Source organism: Phalacrocorax aristotelis, chromosome Z (assembly GCF_949628215.1).
Source record: "Phalacrocorax aristotelis chromosome Z, bGulAri2.1, whole genome shotgun sequence".
NCBI classification, from domain to species: domain Eukaryota; kingdom Metazoa; phylum Chordata; class Aves; order Suliformes; family Phalacrocoracidae; genus Phalacrocorax; species Phalacrocorax aristotelis.
Window position 1 is genome coordinate 56,893,538 of NC_134311.1, and position 23,232 is coordinate 56,916,769.

The 23,232-nt window shown below is 38.9% G+C and overlaps 1 protein-coding gene across 1 annotated transcript in view; it reads right to left on the minus strand.

The window, feature by feature from the left end:
• Window positions 1-23,232, minus strand: part of HOMER1 (homer scaffold protein 1) — a 90,803-nt gene that overhangs the window by 10,330 nt on the left and 57,241 nt on the right. Inside the window, exon 6 of the mRNA XM_075079353.1 lies at window positions 12,214-12,370. Coding sequence (XP_074935454.1) covers window positions 12,214-12,370 — 157 coding nt within the window. The remainder of the gene's footprint in view (window positions 1-12,213; window positions 12,371-23,232) is intronic.

Genomic DNA, 23,232 nt, shown 5'->3' on the forward strand with positions numbered 1-23,232 from the left:
CCACAATGCTCATCCACTTCCTAGCAAGCCAATTAACATTTCACAGTCTCAATTTCTAACTCAGCATCAACAGTGTAATAGCAGACACTCAGCCTCCAATGTACAGTTGCCAGCTTCTTACTTCCTCTTGTTTCAGATCTCATCTCTCAGTCACAAAGCCAACAGCTAATGGCATGATTTGGATTTGCACAGTACCTCTTTATTAGCAGACAGCAAACACTCTCCACCTGCCCTTGGATAAGTTAAGATACCTGGCAGTGGTATGGCCTTTTTATTTTATTCTTTAATCAAAGTGATGTTAATATCCTGCCATTCACAGGTAAACAGTTGTCAAAAAAATAGCTTCTGCACCAAATAAATAAAATCCATACAACTAGAGTCTATGCAGAAAAGTTTTTGTTCAGGTACATCTCAAATTACAGATCAAAATATTAAAGAACACTCACACTGCATGTCTGCGTGGATGTGTGCACTAAAATCTTTTTGTTTAATAACAAACTGTTAAAATATTAAAAATACTATTTAAAACCAAATAACTCTTTTTTTTTTTTCCAGAAGGTATGAGCCTGTCAATCTTAGTATACAGTCTTCAACAGAGGTGCACCATCTACCTACAGTAACTAACAAACCTGGTCTAAAAACTCCTTTGAACAAAGTGCTACCCAATTCTGCAACAAAAACCTTTCAGTCTCCATTTAACTTTCCTGGAGAAGTAGCCCTTAGACAGAGGGCAGGCATTCTCCAGGATAATTTTATTTCTTAGATAAAAGAACACCTTGAGGAAACCAGCTTGGTGTCTTCCAGCACCAATGTAGTCTAGCTAGTGAAGTCACTGTGATGTCAGTAATTTCAGACTCTAAACTATTTCTAGGCTTAAAAGGTAGACTACTGAGTGCAGAGAGAAGTCAAAGGAAAGCCAAGATGAAATACAAGAAAATTAATACAAAATCCCTACCAACTTCTCCCTTCAGAGTCACATGGCGTGAACTTCCTCTCTGTAACAGCCATGATGAGCCTAGTTTCTTCTACTGGAAAACTGTGATTAGATGTTTTTGCACATCAGTTTATAAATGGAGAGAACTGAGATCACAGCAAATTCTTGGGAGGGGTATGGGAAATGAGGGATGAGGGTACAGCTTGGTGACATAATACCCTACCCCCCACCCCAAAGAACTCTTTTTTTCTGGAATCATCCCAAAAGAAATATCAATGCTTATGGCAAAAAGTAATAGCAGTTTGCTCAGTTTTATATGCCACGAAGCATTACAACTGAAGTCTTAGATAATTTTCTTAATTTGCTTCCATTACACAAAAATATATCTATTTAGGTTCCTTGTGACTGCTACCAATTGTGACTATTACAGTATTCACCACTACAATTACACAAACACAAACAAGCAGAACTGGAACACACCAACTGGGATAAAACTATGTCTACACAGTATCTGAACTAACATCCAGATCCAGCAAAAATCACAAAGGCACAGAGTAATTTAGGCTGGAAGGAGACCCTGGTGGTCATCTGGTCGAGGCCAGTTTTGAAGTCACATTGGTTGCTCAGGGTCTTGCCCAGTCAAGAACCCTTTGCTGTCTAGTAGAACTGCCACAGTTTTATGCAGATTCCTGTATTTCTGACACTGCAGGTTTACGCAGAGCTCTAGCTCATTCCTAAGTTTTGCTAGAACTGTCAAACTCACTTGCCTCACTCACCTTCACCCCTTCTGATGTTTAACTTCTCAAACATTTCCAAGGTTTTCTGCTGAACTGAGTCTTGAATTGGAGGTGGAAGCCTCTGTGAACCCAGGGCTAGGGTTGTTAGGAGAACCCAGGGTCAGGCCCTCTCTTGCCCATTGTGAAAGACTGGAACATTCAATGGCAACCTCCAAGAAGGTCAATCTCTCTTTTAAAGCTGTTGCACACAGCAACAACCCACTGGCACTTATCAAGCACTGGCCCAGTGAATACTTATTTACACAACGTGTAAGAGCCTCAACCGGAGAGACAGAAGAAAACACAGTCCCCAAACCACTTCTGTCCTAGCACCTAGTGCCTTGGAAGCAAGTCTGCAGAGGTGTCTCAACCTGTGACTGAGGAAGCCCTTGGACACTCGCTGTTCTCCACATGGCTTCCTCTGGGCTGGTACACACAGAGGGGATGCATGTGTTGGTGCAAGCTCGGAATCCAAGGAGGCTGGTGGATTGAACTGCAGTGGATGAAATGTTACTGCTCTCAGCTGCACGTATGGTTGCTGGCTGAAAACACCTTCTGCAACACCCCTGCCAGCTGCATGGCTCACGTGAGCGTTTCCCAGTATGCTCCGGTCCATACTAACTCAAAACATCTGTTGAAATTGCTTAAGCAAACACAGCTAATTTTGCCTGAGCAGAGCAGGTTGTCCTGTCACAAACCTTCTTGCCAACAGAGGCAACTGCTGTCAGAAGGGCAATTAATTATCAACACTAGAAGGGCTGCGATGTCTTACTTTGGTACAGCTTTTCTCTGGGCAAACATTCATCTCTTACTGCTTGTGCATAAAAAATTACGCATTGCTCAACTTTGTTTACTGTTTGTTGAAAAATCAGGAAGTTGGAAAAAAAGAACAAATTCAAAAAATTCAAAAAATGCCATTATTTAATTGCAGTCTTAGTTAAATGCTCATTCCTACAGAGATCTGAAAAGATGTCAAATACCTTCATGATGTTATCTTCCTGAACGTACCTATAAAAAAGAAAATCATATTGTGACCCTTTCAAAAATATCTGTAGAGTAAGATGGGCTGGAAAATGATGTGATATAAAGAATATGCATTTGAAAACAGAAGTAACAAAAGATAAAGCTCTAGGCAAAAATCTGGACAGCATTTACTTGCTCTATTTCCTTGTTTCAAATTGAATTTATTTTTCTCATGACCAATGGTCCAAAAATCATTAAAAATAACTGTTTGTGCATTATGCACAGAAGGGGGCATAAAATGAAGCTAAAATGCTTTAGTCTGACCCTCCCATGTGCTATTTTCAGGGACATTTCCTCATTCAGTGTTTCATGTTTAAGAGCAAGCTTCAATCAATCATTTGCACAGCAACACTGCGCAATGTACCTATGATTAAGCCTTGTTTCCAGTACAGAATTCAGACTGAAAGAACAGTCTTTGAACAGTAACTGATTAAAGAAGGTCTCTTCTATTATGCTACTGTAAGACTGTACTGACTTGCATATCTGAAAAAAGTCAATACTGTGGCTTCATATTTGAGATTAAAAAAGTATGGTTCTTAGCCTCTGCTTCTTTATTTTGCATTTATCATCCAGGTAAGGATTGCAGGTAGGGAAAAAAATTCTGAAAGGGCTTTTTAGTGACTATTTAATGAGCTAACTCTTCTAGTATATGGCTGGCATTATACTTAAATGCACACTTCTGTGAGAAATACGTCAGCTGAAATAAGACAGCAAGGCAACTTGTTCTGTCAGCGCCTAGACCTTCCTTCTCAGCAGAGGCCTTTCTAGAGTTTTATGGAAATTTTAATCTAGGGTCAAAAGCCTATAAATAGAGGAGGATGCCAGGCAGAAATTTTCATTGCAGCAGACAGCTAGCACATAGTAGGCTGCAGGGAAGACTGGAAGAGTGAGGCTTTGGGCCACATAACACAAGGACTAGCAGCCTTGATATGAGCTTTAGACAGTAAGTAAAGACTTCAGTTAGACAGAGGCAAAGAAGGTGGAATGACAGAAATATTTCAAGTGGTCACCTTCCCCAAGCAATTATTGAATCAGTGCTATGTTTGCTGCAGGTTGATTCATTTTTTTCAAATCACTTTCTTGAGATAAACTTGTACACTTCTGATCTCAAACAACAATAGTTTTTGTTCAGCATCTTAAATTCAGTACCAATAGATCATGAAATTCCTTCTAAACTTCATACAGAAATTACTTCAACTGCTACAGAAATGCAAAGGAAGACAGATTAGAACACATTTTCAGTGTAGCTGTAGCCTGTTTTGTTGATGCTATTAACATGTTGTTTCCTAAAGGTATTTTTATCCCTTCTATTTAGCGTGGAATGCAATATACAAGGTCTACTTGCCCAGGCTACGGTGCAGAACAGGCAGAGTGCTCACATGCAAGACTGAACTTAAGTATTAATTATGTATTTTTAGCTGGTTGAGTTACATCCCTAAAGGGATGATAACTGTGACTGTGACAATATTATTCCATCAATAATTCAAGATGAACCTCCTACAAAGAAAAAAGAGCCCTTTGCTTTCCACAAGAAGAAGAGAAATGATGTTACATGGCTCAGCAAAACTAGGAATAACTCTATAAAGTTTCATATGATTTATGCAGAAGAAGCCTCTCAGTTCTTCATGGTGGACAGTAAGATGCAAGACAGCATACAACAAGCCGATCATAAAAATAATTCCAGTATAGCTTTCAAGAATAAAAAACTTTGGAAAGGTTTTTGGTGCTAAGAAATGTGAAAATGCAGAAAAAAAGGAGAATTGCTTTTCAAGGTTGTTGCTGAAAGAACAAAACCCACACCATAGTATTATTCATATACATCACTTCTGACAGCAAATTAATTATTGAGGTTTTCCACGATTTACCCGTAGATAAAATGATAACCTGGGGGCAGGGGGAGTTTTGTGCGTTACCAACAAGATATTACTTTTTCTACACAGAAAACAATTAAAGATTTTGCTGAAAAGGACACATTTTCCTCTGTGGGCACTGATGCCACAAGCCATGGAAGTATCAAAATGTTTTCCATAGTTATTAATTTCTACAGAGATGGAAGAAGAATAATCCGTCATCTGCTTGATTTTTGTGAAGAAAGTAATGAAACTGCAATAGGAATATTTGAAAATATAAGTTGTTTACTAAAGTCAATGCTTTGAGCTTTAGCCATGATTATTTGCAACTGATAATGCTAATACTAACTTCAGGGGACATCCCTTTCTCTGCAATCTAATCAGCAGATATTCTTTTCCAGCTATCTGGCCAGCTCATGGAATACATGCAATAGCAAACACAGTACAGATATGTCACCCTTTAATGCTGAGGATTTAAATCCAGTAATTTCCTCATCCTCCAGCGAGTGTTGGAATTACAGGATGTATTTCATTCTACAAACCTTTGACTACATAAAAATTTTGTGGCATGCCTCCACAAAGTATGCTTTTTGTAACTTGCAGATAAATGGGTCTTAACATTTTTCTTAGGTTTTTTAGAAAGATGAAGATGGGGATAAGAGACCCTTCTCTGAAAACTTTTTTTTTCCTTCCTCAGAGTGACAGTAGTTTGATTGGTGGTTTGGGTTTTTTTTCAAATTATAATCTTGTATATGACACATTCAGTGAAAGTGAATTCCCAGAAAAAAACCCCTAATGAAATAGTCTTGGGTCCTAAATGCAATTCTACTCTAAAAACAAATCAAAGCAAGGAAAAAGACAGAAAAAACTTGCCTTCAATTCACCACACATTAAAAAAAGACTAATTCATATTTTGATTTCAGGAACACAATCTGATTCACCTGCTCTGTTTGAAGAGAAACTGTCTTTTTAGTAAGCTGTAATTATGAAACAAGGGTTGAATGTTGAAAAAGGCTAGATATGGATTATTTGTATTACAAATCACACACAGAAAGTAAGCTGAGAATATGTGCTGGGTTTCAGAAATCCTGTCCTAGGAAATGCTCTGATACTCCAATGTCAAGACTGACAATACATACCATTTCAAAAATAATATGGTACTTATGATAGGTGAAATGGACATTGGAGGAGCAAAAATGTACACCTGAGAAAAAAAAAATCCCTGAAATAAAATGCTTTTATTTTTCCTTTGGTATCCCCTCATGCCATGCAAAGAAGGTGGTCAGCCTCTGCAATGCTTTCTCAAGGATTTTTGAAATATTACCCTGGATTTCTTTTTATTAGAAACTAGTTCCACTGCAAGAAGGATAACCAACCTTACGCAGATAATTACAGCCTTCTCTGAAATATGAGCTTTTTTTTTTTTTTAAGGCAAGATTGTAATTTCAAGAATAATGAAGTCACTATATTCCCATATGTCTTCTAAAAACTCAAGCATCGAAGTTAGAACAGTTCGCCCTTCCAGATCTTACTGTGCCATAGAAAAATCTAATACTCCCCAGAGCATCTCTCTTGACATTTGGTCAATATTTAGCGTTATGATCTCACTTAGGCAAGAGCTGCCATTTCTTTTTGCCTTTTCAGGAGTCTCTAGTGTAACAAGAGTTTGCTTGCAATTCTGGATGAAAGGACTGCATATGTAAATATATGGACTTAGGTCATCCATTTTCTATGCACTCAGAATAGGTCCATCTCCATAAATATTTTTTTCAAATAAATGCATAGACCAATATTAACAAAATTATAATCCCACTGTTTTGACTAAATTGCCAAGCTACCCATATCTACCCTGCAAAATGCTTATCTATTTTTATTATAAACAAATGGCACCAAGCTGCTATCTAGCCACATACTAACTACAGTATCTTAAGCAGGAAGTTATACTTAGATAACTTTTTTCTTTTAACAATCAAACAAAATTTAAATACAATATAAATTTGGATTATTCAGTGGAGGTAGCAGGGACACAGTCTTAAAAGAAGGATGACAAGAGACAGACATCACAATAAAAAGGTGCATTGCCAATAAATTTCTGGATCAAAACTCCATTAATAAATTTCTTGTTACCACACTTTCTGTCACCTTCTTTTGTATTTCCCCTTTTAGCTAATGTCCCTCCTCGGCCACATAAAACCAAACAGTTATTCATGGTAATCCCACAGTGGTGCCAGTAAGACTTCTCAGCAAGTATGAAGCCCACAATATGGGCTCTGATTCAGCAAGCAACTTTATCACATCTGCATATTTGAAATTTAGTTTTGGTTGTTCAAGTATTAATGCAGATGGTGGAAACATGGAGGTGACTGCTAAAGGGTCTGCGAAGATTTTCTATAGATAATCTGAGCAGATGGCTTATATAGCACTCCATACTTTTTATAGACTTTAATAACTGCATTTATAGATTGTTGTTTTCTTTAAGTAGCACAGAAATAGCCCAATAAAATGACCAGTTTTATTTCTATGTGCTTACATATTTTTTTAATATTCCCTTTAAAATGTCTTTTAGCAGTAGTGAAATCAGGGTCCATTATTTGTCAGGTGATTTTGACGACTACATAAGATGTCCTCATACTTATTTCATTCATTGAATGAAAGAACAGTCATAATAGGCTAATTTTACCTTATTTCCTAGGAAATCCTGGTAAAATAACAAGCTAGAATGCAAGAGTTTACCCCTCTGCTCTTTCAGGAATACCCAAGAGCTTGATCACTTCCCTTTACCTTTTTTTCTCTTAGTATTCTTTTCCTGCAGATGAATGATCTTCAAGGACTGCAGATTTTATTATTATGCACTGGTGTTATTACTCTGTGCTATGCCCAGTGTCATAGGATGATTTACTTTAGCAGTTAGCATGGAAGACAAAAATTTATCATTTTCATTTTTACATGACAAAGACAGAACTTCGGGTTACTTTCCATAATTCATATCAGCATTCAATCCTTTCGTTTTTGTGGTATCAGGATTAATACCAGTTCCAGTGCTATTCTGTTTGTCTGAAGTAGCTCACTTCTGGATTTTTCTTCATGTTACTGAGCTGTTCTAAACTCATTAATCCCGTTTGACTTCAAAAAGCTATGCAAGGTGTGTAGGAGTGCTCCCCAACCCTGTTTAAGGGAAATCCTTGCTATTAAGTTGCTTCTGAGCAGATTAGAGGACAGAAGGCTGAGAGCTCCAAGTTAAGCTCTTCACTGGGGATCACATCTTCCCAGAATTATCTCTTTCTATTTGAGAGGGAAAAAACATATACTCATTTAACAAACTTCTGAAAAACATAAAGTCTGACAAAATATCAAAGTACAGTATTTCTGACTTAAGCTCACAATATATCAGAAGAGAGTAAAAAAATTTATTGAGAACTTTGCTCTCAGCCACACTGCATCTGTATTGCTTCTTCTCAGCATCAGGCATTATTAATGCAGAGAACAAATGGAAGAAGAAAGATAAAGGCCTCAGAGAAAGCAAATAAATGTAGGTTAATAAGAAAAGCTGAACTGATAGATATGTAAATCTTATACTTCAACAGAAATGGCAAATAATAAATGAAAATAATTTTTTAAAATGCAATCAAAATCAAAGAAAGGGGTATTTTAGCTTTGTTTCTGTATTTGAAAAAGTATAAACAATGTGATACACAGAAAAACTATTTCAGTGCAATTTGAAAACAATTATAGAATAAAACAGTTTGGGCTTAAAGTATTTTACAACAACTTAAAAATAAAAGTTTACAGCAAATACTGCATGAGACAAAAGACCCAGTTTACCACAATGAATGAAAAAAATAGAAAAGAATGAGATATAATGTAAAATTAAAGGATGTTTATAAATACACATAACAAGGTTCAAACTGTGGAAAAAGGTGCCATAAGAAGTCAAATAAGAAGACAGTATTAGCAATATTTTTTTTTTTAATATAAAGATGAAACTGTTTAGGTAAAGAAGGCTATTTATCAGGCTCTGTATATAAAGAAGAAACTAAAGATGGAAATAATAATGCCAAGTTTACTAATCAATATGCATCACTTCTCCACACACACCATACTTGACAGAGTATACGAGCCTGCTGTAACGTGCAAACAGATGACTCAGGCATCAAAACTTGTATATAAACCTAAAACACAAAAGGAGTGAATACTCCTTTGGAGACTGGTCTATTTTATACAAGACTATGATCTTGTAAGCGAGCATATCCTTTCAATGCATTCATATGTACACACATTCTTCTTCTCCAAGAGTGTGGGCAAGATGCTGTGACAGCTAACTTTTCCATATAAAAAACAACTAAATCACAACTGAACATGCAAACTAATCTCCAAATTTTTTTTTCTCCTTGAAATCATTTTTTCTATGAGTATTTCTAAAAATCCAGTCTATTCAACTTTTCTTGCCAAAGTGTCTTTTGGATCAAACCCCATTTTTCTTCTGAACTGGCAACAGATGTGAGTTGCAGCATGGCAAATTTCCATTAGATAAGATACTAAGAAAAATAATTGGACAAGGGTGGTCAAATATTTGAAAAAGCTGCCCAGAGAGGCTGTGGGATCTCCATTTTTTGAGACTTGATTCACAGACCTGAGTAACCTGATCCAGCCCTGGAGTTGGACCTAACTTCAAATCTGGCTCTGCTTTCAGTGGAGAATTGGAACAGATAACGTCCCAAGTTCTCCTCCATGCTAAATTATTCTGTGATTCTGTGAACTAAGGATGGAGTTCATTTCATCTGACTAAAAGCACATCTCTAGGACTATCTAGATGATTATCCTATGAAGAAAGACAAACACTTACAGAAGCAAACTCAACACCTTAGTCAGCCTTCTTAAGACTGGGACACTTACTCTTCATGTTTTTGTGTCTCCAAGCATTACAAGAAAAAAAGATTACCACCCTAGACTCGATATATAACTTCTACATAATCTCAGGTGTGATGGATTCCAGTTTGAGGAACATTTTTTGATCAACTGCAGCTATGTGTTTATACTGAGCTGAACAGATAAACTCAACAGAAAGATAACATAATACAGTGACTTAACACCGCTTGCTACCACATGAACCATAACCAACAGTCTCCAGATCTGCCAATTCAACAGCATGTTTTCGATCTCTGTAGGGGAGAAGCAATGTCTTTTTGAAATGGAACACAATTTCAATTTGAAAGATCAGTCTCCAGCATGAAGGTCAGAAGAGCTCTTGTATCACACCGTGTGGATAACAGATTATTTTTTTTGTTCTGCAAACTTTTGCCTAGTGAGTTCAATCTATTGGGTTAGCCAAGTCTATATTTTATTAAAGGCAATTCCAACAGAGGGCAGTACTCTTGATGAATCATTCTGTCATAATTTACAGGCATGTCCAGAGAGACATAGGCACAGAGCATTCCTATTTCTACATGACGTATCAACAAGCCCCAAGGTCACAGATTACAGAAACATTTAATAAAGGCATGTAAACAGTCATCAAAAGAGCATAGTGTAGACAATCCTGTGTTATAAGATTTTGCTTGCCCTCAGAAATACAAAATAACTGCAGGAAATTTGCTGGGGAAAGGTTATGAAAAATCATCAGCTATTAATGAATGTAGCTACTAAGACTTGGTTACTACTTCTGTTAACGGTAGTATCATATAAAAGCAAAACGACTTGCTAAAAGTTCCTGTATTCATTAACTGTATTTTCCAATAACGGATTTTAAATAAGATTTGACTAAGAGTGAGATTATAATCAAGAAAAAAGGAACTTTGCCCATCTTGCCTAGCTAGGTCTCCCCACATCAAAAGCAGATGCTGTTGTTGTGCGTTACTTTTCGTTCTTAGGCAAGGACTGCATTGTCTCAGCTTTGCAACAGGAGTTTTTAATACATTTTATTAGGAAGAATGCTACATCATTATGCCCACCTTTTTGTAATGAGTTCTTCACTGTAAAGCCTATCTGGTAGTCAAATACACTCAAGCATCTGTACTATGGTAATTTTAATACAAGGTTGTAACTGAAATAATTTTATCAACAGTGACTATTATCATCTATTCACAAACCTGGAGCACAGGTTAGATCTCCACCCTGCGAAAGGGGAAGCCTAAGTGAGATGTCAGACAAAGCAGAAGTCTCCCTCTGTACAAACACACGATAAGCTTGTTCCTGACTCGAAAATTTCTGAGGCAAAGCAGTTTTGTCATCAACTGCCAAGTTCTTGAACTGAAAGCACTTTGCAAAAAGCACTGGTTTTAATTACACTTCATGCATTTCGCCCAGCCAGTTATGGCACACACTGTTACAGTCCATCGGAAATTATCACTCTTCCCTATCAAATAATTTGGCTGGGACTTCAGGAACCTTGCCTGCAAGTCAGTCTAGCCATAGGACAGCCTCAACAACCTGCCATTTCCCCACATTTCTCAAGCTTAAGGGAATTCTTGCTACCCTTCCATATCCCCAGGTTCAATGCAGCCTGCTGAATTTCTCCACCCTCAGATTAATATGAGCTGTGTTCTTAGAACTACTAACAGCCACAAGCTGGACAGGTCAAGAGCAGGTCTGAAAGAACCCTTTGCAATTTGCAGGATTTGGCTAACTGTAATTGCCATACCTTATTTCATATGGGTGACTACAGCATACAAAACCAAACTAAAAGGTCTGTGATGTTTGCTACTTGACCCTTCCCTTCTTGTCAGCATATTCATGAAAGCTGTTTTCATGCAAAAAAGCTGTGCTTTGGTTTGGTTTTATTTTCTTAACTCAGTACTACTCCTTGATATTTAAGTTAACTGATATATAAAAAAAGCAATACAGCTTCATGAAAGACATCTTGCCTCCATATATGTGCTAAACCTGCCTTCAATTTGCACAAAAATGTGTCCTAAGCTATGATGACAAATTCATATGGATAAAGGTGAATAGATTATACAATATATAGTTACATGTGAAAATAAAAGAGGAATATTATCTACTTGCTTTTATAATGCAGCCTTCAACCTTGCATGCTTTTTCCTCCCCCAAACACTGTCACTTTTTCCACCCCGTGCACTGATTTCTGGTTTGCCAAATGACCTCTGCAAAATTTACAGCGAAGGGAACTGGACCCAGGCCCTCCTGTATGAAAGTGAGAGCAGATCTCTAATTACATATAATGATCTTGAATCTATGTTCAGTTTTCTTTAGGTGCAAGGATCAGAGGGAGCTGTCACCTTTGTTATATGTGGAAACTACATCAGGGTTACTTTAAGTTACAGATTTGATGTCAGGTTTCTATGGGCTTAATTGCAAGAAGGACTGAAGTGTAACGCTATGGAAAAGATCCTGAAACAGATGTGATGGCATCAAATGAAGAGTGAAAGCTGGCAAAGATGTCATAAGGTCAGATAACTCTCCCTGCAACAATACCCTATGCAGAAAAGGAACTGCTACAAGGGAAAATTTTTCCCAACAGAGAACCCCTGCGTACTTTAAAGTAATCATTAATTTCTGTCTCAAAGATTAACCTAAAGCCCCAACAATAAACTTACTTGCTTTACTTGAACATGAGCGAATACAGTCACCAGTACTTCCACCACAAGGATCCTGGCTGTTTGTATCAACTTACCCGCTTATGAAGACGCTCTGCTTCCTCCTGATACGCAGCAAGTTGTTGTTTCCATTGTTTTACATTGGCAGTGGACTCCAGCAGGGCTGCTGTGAGCTTAGCGTTATTACCCTTGAGCGTGGCCAGTTCTGCCTCCCAGTGCTTGCTGATTGTCGAACTGCACATACAGAATGAGAATAGTCAGAGCCCCCAGATCGCTTCCCCCGTTTTTTTTTCTTAAAATGTCGTATAGTATTATGCAAAAATCCTATAACTGAATGTCCAAATGAGAACCCAAATGCTCAAATCATCAAAACTGTAATTTCAGAAATGTAGATATATCATTATTGGAAAACAACCTCTGCTGTCCCTGTTCAACAGGGTATGTTTTTTTAATAAAATGTTAAGGATGATGAAATCCACATCAGCTTCCCAAAAGCAACAGCATGTAATTCTAGAATATGTAAATCATTAGTCACTATATTAATATATATGTATGAAGTGAAAGTGCTTTTTTAATCTACTACTTTATGAAACATATTGTAGAAAAAGATTTGTCACAAGCTTGAGCAAAGAGAACTGATGTAGTGCTTTGGAACTACAGCTTAGTTGTCTTAATTCAAGCCTTCTATCCCAGAAAGATACTTTCTTTATTAAATACCATGTTTAATTGTACTTGCAAACTCAAAGATCTTGAATTTCAACACCATAATACTATGAATACGCCTCTCCTCAATAATATCAGCAAAGAGACTAAAGGTCAAGGAACACAGAGATATTATTACTTCATTACAAAGACGAAGCCAATGTTGGCTTTTACTGACGCAGTCTATGGAGGAACAATCCTTGCCTGTGGTTTAGTTATCCTCTGAGCAAACACAGGGCTTTAATTTTCACAGGTAACTAGTTTGCCATCATCCAGAGATCCTATCTTAGCACTCAGTATGCAAGGGAAAAACATCTCAGGCACATCAGGTGAATATATTAGTATGCCAACAGCACGTTCATGTTTACTTGTATAATTCTATCAGCATATGAGATGCACATCTACATGGAAAATACATACAGAATTGTCTAGTCGGCTTACCATTAAAGGCAACATTGAAAACCAAAGATCAAACATATGCACATATGAACAATGAAACGTTCTGCCACCGTTTTGTCCACTGAATTTTCTCTTCCACTTCAGGCATATGCACAGCCCATCCTACCAAAGCATATTTCAAAAACATTATGACTCCTATAAATGCTCGTTAGGTGGTCAAAATCAACAGCCAACAAGGAACACTAATTACCAATTCAAAACACATCTACTGTTTCACTAAAACAACATGTCTGATTCTTCCATGCTCCAGTATTTCCTTCCAAAAATGCTGCTTCATGCCCTTGAACAGGAGTATAAGTTCCTTCAGAAGCGGAATACAGGTTCTTTCAAACTGCTTTAGCATTTCATGATGTATTCAACTAATTAGAAGTTCACCACTGCAAATTTTAAATCTTAAATGACTAAACTAAAATAAGGATAATCCTACTTCATCAGGGAATGCTGTCTCACATATTAAAGAAGATGAGAACAAATTTCTGTAACAACGTCTACTCTTCTGTTTCTCTAATCAGATTTACTTTTCACTTACAGTAGCACAGCTGATCAACAAATTCTGTAAAAACATGTCAAAAAAATCTAGTTCATTATCACATTCATAACTCCTCCTTGATGTTCTGATCCGGCAAACAAATATCCATTCCAGACATTTCATGCAATTGAGTAGTTCTATTTTGTAGTCCTGCTATGGCAGGACTAGTAGTAAATTTTTTATGTATGACCCCTATACATAGAATCATAGAATTATTAAGGTTGGAAAAGACCTCTAAGATCATCAAGTCCAACCATTAACCCAACACTACTATGACTTTCTAAACCACACCCTGAAGTGCTGTGTCGACGTGTCTTTTAAACACCTCCAGGGATGGTGACTCCACCACCTCTCTGGGCAGCCTGTTCCAATGCCTGACCACTCTTCCAGTGAATAAATTTTTCCTAACATCCAGTCTAAACCTCCTCTGACTCAGCTTGAAGCCGTTTCCTCTTGTTCTATCACTAGTGACCTGGGAGAAGAGACCAACACCCACCTCACTACAACCTCCTTCCAGGTAGCAGTAGAAAGCAATAAGGTCTCCCCTCAGCCTCCTCCAGACTAAACAACACCAGCTCTGTCAGTTGCTCATGAGACCTACTCTCAAGACCCTTCACCAGCTTCACTGCCCTTCTCTGGACACACTCCAGCACCTCAATATCCTGGTAGTGATGGCCCCAAAATGAACACAGTATTTGAGGTGTGGCCTCACCAGTGCCGAGTACAGGGGCACAATCACTTCCCTGCTCCTGCTGGCCACACTATTCCTGATACAAGCCAGGATGCTGTTGGCCGCCTTGGCCGCCAGGGCACACTGCTGGCTCATGTTCAGTTGGCTGTCAACCAACACCCCCAGGTCCTTTTCCGCTGGGCAGCTCTCCAGCCACTTTTCCACAAGCCTGTAATGTTGCATGGGGTTGTTGTGATCCAAGTGCAGGACCCAATACTTGGCCTTTTTAAACCTCATACAATTGGCCTCGGCCCCTCGATCCAGCCTGTCCAGGTTCCTCAAGTAGATCAACACTACTTGGTGTCATCTGCAAACCTACTGAGGGTGCACTCAATCACCTCATCCAGATCATTAATAAAGACATTAAATAAAACTGGTCCCAAAAGTGAGCCCTGGGGATCCCCGCTCGTGACTGGCAACCAACTGATTTAGCTCTGTTCCCCACAAGGCTCTGGGCTCGGCCATCCAGCCAGTTTTTTACCCAGCCAAGAGTACACCTGTCCAAGCCATGAGTTGCCCGCTTCTCTAAGAGGACTCTGTCGGAGACAGTGTCAAAGGCTTGGTGCCTATATCTGTCAAGCTACATTGGTTCAAATTTATCAACAGTTCCCAAGGAAATGTTGAGAAACATTCAGTGCAGACACAATGAGAATTATCCCTCAGAAGAGAAGATCCTGGTGCTAACACCCAGGAGAGGGAACAAACAGATGCAGAAGCTGAAGGACATGTGTGGAAAATTCAGAGGGCTCCCAACAACTGTTAAAGCCCATGTCCAGAATTTTGATGACAGTACCTCAGGAGAGGTATGGGAGAGCTGCACAAACTCCTTCTCTCTAAAACCTTTTACTTAGTTTCCGTTTGAAAGGCTTTTTACTAAAAGCAAACTAATTTTGCTCTCAATGCATTAGATTCTATCATAAGAAATACACACACAGCTCTATCAGGTTGTCTTAACAACCACGAACATCTAAACCAAACCCAAACTGTTCCTCATGTGTTCTGAAATTGTTTGCTCTAGGAAGCACATGAAATATGAACACTTACTCAGTGACCAAAGTGATCCAAAATGCAGTGCAACTTCGACCAAAACACCCTTCAGTTTTACTCTGCAGTGCAAAGAGCAAGGCTGTATGTATACATTGTGGTACACAGGCACACACATTTGCAGTCCTGTACTGCAAGGATTCAATCTGCATACATATTTTGTTTTGTTCTAAAAGCCTTCCATTCCTTTGCAGGCAGTGTCAGAATTTTAACAGTGTTTTCTTCAGACCTGTCCAAATTAACATCACTGAGCACCTGGCACACTCACAAGTTTCAAAACGATCCTTCAAAAAGAGAGACATCCTTTACACTCCTGCTTGCTCCCTCCTTCTCAGTGTGAAAAGCTCCACCAAACTTTTAAAATATCATAACAGAGAATAAAGGTGGGTCATCTCCCTTGTGAAACTTCTGAACATATGAAAATAAGAGAAAACGCTGTTTTGCACACATCACTATATTAGTACCAAATACAAGAGGCAGAATGGGCCTTTAATGGATAACAGCAAAGTATGAGTTTTATTGGCTCAACAGATCGTACTATACAAAAAAGTGCTTTCATAACAGAGGTTTAGGTCTGATTGTACAGAAAATTATCTTTACAATGTCAACTGTTGACGGGATTGTAAGCACTTGTCGGTGAGCAAAAGGTCAAAACTCTCCTGAATCTCCAATCCTTGGTGCTGGCCATGGTGTCTGGTATGTGTGTAACATTAGATGTGTCCACAGACAGAACACTGCATGGTACTCCACCATGAAGGCAGAGAATTCAAAGTTAGATATTTAACATCTATGGCATCCAGTAATTTGATCACTACCACAAAACACTCCTAAAATAACTGCTGGCTGGTATCATACAGCCTAATTCTGACACTCCCTGAAAATTAAGGTAGGAGCCAATGATCTTCCAAACTTCTGGGCATTCTGACCAATTAATATCAGACTGATCTCCTTTCTCATTGGAGATTAGTTACAACCCCAGCAAGTCACTGAGGAATAGCTTTGCTATCTGTCCATCTGTGACCTGAATAGAGTGCCAGAGGCTATAAATGCATGATTATCTTTCTCTGCAAAGTAGGTCACTTAAGGAAAATTAATCCGAAAAGCTCCAGTCACCAGGTTTAGCCAGTTGGAGAAGGCTTACAAAGGCAGGGGGTAGGGAGCACACATTATTGAGTCACATTCAGAATGAAGTTATTTTGAGAGATGCCTTCATGAAAGAAAAACAAAAGCTGGGATCCATCATGTGTAACAGTTACTTGGGAAGACAAACCAACGCTCCAAACGTGCCCCCCTTCCTTCTTCTTCCCCCAGCTTTATATGCTGAGCATGACATCCCATGGTATGGAATATCCCATTGGTCAGTTTGGGTCAGCTGTCCCAGCTGTGTCCCCTCCCAGCTTCTTGTGCACCCCCAGCCTCCCCGCTGGTGGGGTGGTGTGAGGAGCAGAAAAGGCTTTGACTCCATGTAAGCAGCGCTCGGCGATAACTAAAACATCCCTGTGTTACCAACACTGTTTTCAGCACAAATCTAAAACATAGCCCCATACTGGCTACTATGAAGAAAATGAACTCTATCTTAGCCAAAGCCAGCACAGACAGTTAAAATCAAGAGATGTTTTCTGCTTTTTTTATCAGTATTGCTTATTAATTGTTTGCTGAGTTGTGTGCAGTACCAACACTATAATACATGGTTTAAGCTTTATTTCAGATTTATAGAAATAAAATGCGTGCAGAATTCTGCTTTATTAATATTTTATGGGTTTTAATATTGGATTCGTTGCATAATATGAATTAATTTTAAAACTGGATTTCTTACTATAGCGTAGTCATGGTTTCAGAGAACTACAGTTACTCAAGAGCTTGTAAATTCTTCAGATGTCACTGTGACCTGCGCTTCAGGTGTATGGTGAGCAGTGATGGGATAGAAGAAAGGAGGAGGAATTCAGCTGAGTAGAGATTGGAGCGCTTTCACTACAAAATTTGGCAACTGGTATAGTAACTAAATCCATAAGACTTGACAAATATGAATAGAGCAGATTATAAATAGTGGCATGAGTTGGAAGCAGCCCAACAGTCTGGTGGAGTGAGCATTACCGATCAGCGGGAGAGGTATGTCAACCAGCTGGTAACAACGCATTAGCTGTGCTGGCAGCAAGGAGTGATCCTTTCTGACAGCCTTGCTGGTGAGCCTTACGGAGCAGCAATTCACGCCTAAGGAAGCAAAGGGGGACTATGAATGATTTGGTTCTGTTACAGTAGTATCCGAGAGCAATAGTGAACTCAAGTAGGGTAGCTTCTTCTCTTTGGAAGTGTAAGGCAAGTGTTTGGGTTTATCTAAAATTCCCTGGTGCATTTGGGAAGAAATTCTACACAAGGTCCTTAAGAAATCCTCCATATCAAATAAGCTTCAGATAATGCTGAGGTCCCAGGCTGGAAGGGTGAGATCTCTGCAACAGGCTACACTTCCTATTGCCTACATTGTAATGATGAGACTGTCCTATTAGATAGAGATGTTGACTCTGCTGGCACAGAGTATGAGAGCAGGATCCCACAAAGTATTCGTAAAAGCTCACAACAACCTTCCTCTCATTCATGCTGAGAATGAGTGTCCAGCTCCTCACTTCATGTCCTGATTTAGAATAAATTTTACACAGGTATTTTGGCAATTTCACCCCTTTTCAGAGATTTCAAAAGGCACCTTCTGTGGCCATCTTTTAAATGAGTAAAATTACTTCATGATAGAAAGAATTTAAACATGACGGTTTTAGAGTTTGTCCTGCTGCTAGTCCAAAGTACCATATGCCCTTGGTAATGACATGGAAATTTCTATCTCTTTTGAACATTGAATGCAAAATTGGAAACAGAAAGGGGTTTTGTGATTTATTTAATTATACCTGATTAGGAGTCCAAGAATGAAAGAGAAGCTGAAGAAAGAGCAGTGGAGCAGATCATGTCCTATCTCACCATTCCAGGAAGAGGCAAAAAAGAAAATTTTGAGTTGTTCTGACATTTTAGTCTTCATACAAAGCTCTCTGCTTGCACAGACCCAGCAGATTCAGCCACTCAAAAGACTCTGAACTTAGGTGCATGAGGAACAGTTATCTACAGTATAGCAAAAGATCAGCAAAAGAGGGAAAGCTACTGTAAGAATGGCAGCTTTTGTAATAAGAAAACTTAGGAAACAAAACAAAATTGCCTCTTTATAGCTACCGCTTATTGTCGTATCTGTAGTTGAGATTAACTGGACACATACAAAAGGAAGTCTTACTTGATAAACTGGAATTTATTAAAAAAGGGTAAATCCTCTCAAAGTTATAATCAAGAGATAATTACAAGGAAATTACTTTGAGTTAAATATTTTGAGTGAGGCCAATGAAAAACTAATTAATATTCAAAGAGCTCCTTATCTTAATTAGAGTATTCCAAAGAATTTTTAGCAAAGGAGGATAGCTCCCCTGGGGAGAGAAGTAGCAACATTAACAGAGCATGAAAGATCTGTTCTTCCCTTTGGGATAAGGAATATCTACATAATCTCAGTGGAGTTACATCAGCACAAAACCAGGGATGCATAGTTGTGAATCAGCTCTTTTGACTGGTTAAATGACATATTTGATGACAGCAAAAAGGATGAAGGAGGCCCTGGAAGCACATCATACTTCAAGTGAGGTGACTAATCGCAAAGCCACACATACCTACTGGAAAGTGAGAAAGGCAGATGAATGGCTGAAATCAGCAGGTGAGAGCATGACTTTTCTGAGAGCCTATCATTCTCTGCAAATGTTGAAGGGTTATGCCACTCCAGGATACATTGTTTTGTTTTGCACACCCTTTTGCTCAACTCAGAGCTACAGTATGCTTGAATCCCAATTTCTGTGTCAGTGTAGAAGACAGATACACAGAAACTTTTTCTGCTAATTTGGGCAGAGGGGTGCTTATGGAGCTATTACAGATGTCTCTTTCAAGGTGTTATATATATGATCTTTCACTTTTGTTTAGCCTTCCAGTTTGACCATGTTCTTGGATTCAGAATCGTCCAAAGTACCTGTGCAGGCCATGGACAGATGAAGAGTTGCCCTTCCAGTTCTGTTAGAGGCAGTTCTGTTCTTAGGCATCTCTTGCCCTATGCTCCATCAGCTCACTTGGAATGGTCAAGATCTTTGCAGATTTGATGAATGAAGATGAACCAAAGAGGTTGAGTAATGGTACAGACTCTTTCCACTATATAGCAGGCCACTATGCAATGCAAATTGGTGGGTATACCATATCTAGATCCACTGCCTAAATCCATGTTCTGCATTTTGTAATACAGCCTTCCTTTGTCACAGGGCCCACAGAAACCACAACAACACAGACCGCCTTTCGATATGGAAGCTTACCACTGAGGAATAGACTGGATATTAAGTTCCTTTTAAGGAAGGAAAATTTAACACAAATATTCTCTATGGTAACCCAGCACAGTATTCCTGCAGAAGACAACACAGCCAGAGAAAAAAATCCCCAAGTATGATGGTGTTCACTGCTTATTGAAACACTAAGAGTCAATAGCAACAGAAGAGCTCCTGAAGGGCACACCATGGGGTGCAGAGGACTGGGTGGTAACACAAAATTAATGCTTCAGCTATTATCCTTATAAATCAGGGACTGAGATCCCAGTCCTGACCCAAGTTAAAGTGGAGGACAAAGAGAAGAGTCACTCTTCTCCACAAGAAATAATGAAGTTTCCAAGCTTCTATTGTCTGCTAGTGGATGCTGGATGTGTTTACATAGATGACATTTAAACTCTGTTTCTCCTTAAACTTACACTGTTAAGAACAGTTATATGCATGTCTTTTGTACACTGTATCACAATGCGGAAGACTTGTACTTAACCTGAATCAACACAGTAGCACTAAGAAAATCCCTGATTTCTATAAGGAGGCTCAACTTTTATTTTAATTTTATTCTTTTAAATAGATCTCATTTTTGTCTTAGCCATTTAATTTTATATAGTAAAGAGATACTAGATTATCGGTTCATGAAGGCCATAGAGCATTAACCAAAATCAGCAACTGTCTTATAACTTTTAGCCCTGTGCAAGAGCAAGCATAGCTAATTAATTTTTTAGCTATTTTTGCACTAAACATTAAAACCTTGTAGACCTAACATTTATCACATACTCTGAAAAATTAAAAAATATTTGCCCTTGCTCCCTTACTGAAATTGCTTAGTCGTATCACTGGAAGTAGTTTATTCTTGTGCCTGTAATGTATCTCATATTTTTCACAGCTGATACCCAGTAAGTTTTTTTTAGTGCATTAAACACTAGGCCTAATTCCTTGCTGTTGCTATGGTGCTGAATACTTCAAATATTCAAACAAAACCACATTTTTCAAAAGTAACCTAAGTTATTTAGGAACTTATGTCCCATTTTCTAAAATGACTGTGAAGTAAGTCAAATTGACTTGGGCTTTTATGGCACTTAATCACTTTATAAAAGGAATTAGATGATGTGGTTATCAGCAAGTCAGATACCAGGACACGGTGGCCCTGACACTAAAATGAGCTGAATTATGACCACTTTCATTCTGGAATTCATTTGTACACACAGAATGTAAAGCAATTTAACTGTAAATCCACACTTTGAATTAGTACAGATTAGTTTTGCTGAGGCCCCTGGCTAGACAGAACTCTGTTTCTTTCAAAAATCCTACCTATAACAGCAATTTGTGTGGGCACTGAACCAATCCGCACTCTGTCAGCAACATAACAGAAGAGGAGAGAGCATTCAGCTGCCCTACACTTCTCTCACCTTGGCTCTCATTTATCAAGTGATATTTTGATTTTAAGAGTTTCACTGAACTGTGCTCTCAATACATCTCAGTAAGTTTGAGAAACTTCCCTAGCTTCACCACAAAAACGCTGTGGTAGTAAGGACAAGGAACAACTCTCTTCCCAGTGACCACACCTCTGCCACTAAGTAAAATGGCCAAAAAGCCTCGAGCTTCTCAAGGCCATATGGACTGGGGAGTTCACACTCTCTGCAAACGGCCCTGGTCCGTGTCAGCTGGCTAGACAGATCCCAAGCATAGTTTGCGCATAGTCAGGCTTAGTGCCCTTCCATCTCTACAGTCTTCCAAGGCTTCATGTGATCTGCAAGCCTCCCATGCCCACCTGAAACATTTCTGGGCATGCAATGCACGTCTGTGCTTTTGTGAAAGGAGAATACCACTCTGGTAGCTGGTAATGCAGCCCTCAAATCACTGCAGGTATGTGGAATTGGAAAAGGACTCCATACAAAATGGTAACTGTGTCTTACAGCTGCAAGGACACTGTGTGGGTGCAGAAGAGGTACAGTGTCATTGCTGTAACATGGAAATGGTTCAGCCCTCAGCCCAAAGCCCATTTTATTTAGCTATATAGATGTGGCCCATGAGGCTGTTGCAGCTACAGGTCAATTCTATGGAGCTCAGCAGAGATTCTCAGCTTTGTAACAACAGAATGAAGACAGTAAAAGCTACGCTCTGAGCAACTGCAGCCACATGTAGAGCAGTGAGATGGCTAAAGGGACCTCTCCAACCCTGTAAATCTGACATACACCACAAGCAAGGGGTGGAGATCCTCAGTACAATTCTCTGCCTGCATTTCTAGGTACTGTCACAGGCTTAACTGGAGTGCATTGTGCCTCTGCTGAAGACAGCAGCTCTTATAAGCGGCTGAATGCCAAAGATTTGCACATGCCTGTTTTAGATCTTAGTTGAACTTTCTGTTAGTGATATCACAGGATAGCTCAGCCTCTAAGACCCCTTAATGCTGGTTCCTGTCTTATTTCACAGCAAAAACTACTGAACTCAGAACAATCATTACAGCTGCAGGGCCTCACAACTCCACTACCAGCAACAGAAAGCAATTCTGTAGAATGACCTACAAAATACTCATATGCAATCAGGCAGTTGCACAAAGATTCTGAATTATGACTCTTTGGCCCTCACCCAGCTAGTACATTATGTTATCTTATAATGACAAATAATAACTACTGGTGCAATTGATTTTTGCATTACAACTGCCAGTTTGCTTATCCCAGTAAATACAACAACATGCATTAATTGCAGAAGTTTATCTCCCTTATTGTAAAAAAATCCAAGTTTCAAAGAAAAAACCTAACATGGGACCTTCCTTAATTCACTGGTAGTTGCTAGTTGTTATTTGCTCAGTCTAGACTAAGTGATCTTAGGTTTCCTTCAGTTTAGCTTCAGAGTAATGCATAGGTCAGATGATTTGGCTCAAAAACTCAGCTGGAAGTCAAAAATATAATAATTTATAGATCCATTCTTCCCAATTCAACACTCAATTGATGCAACAGTTTCAAAGACAAATATAAAGCTTGGCTCCTCACTTCTCCCCCCGTCTTATCTTACTTAACTTGTCACAAACCCAGCAGGTATGCCAAGAGTATGAAGTTGCACAAAAGTTGCTAGTTGTGAGTTCACAGGCAGAAGAACAGATGCTGAGCTCCCATTCTTTCGCGAGGCTATGCCTCTGTGCTACAGTACTGTTTCAGCATGTTTGTTTTCTAATATTGTGAGCTCTATTACACTTTCCCTGACAAGGCACCTGGACTAGGAAAAGGATAGAGCAAACAGCATGATGTGAAGA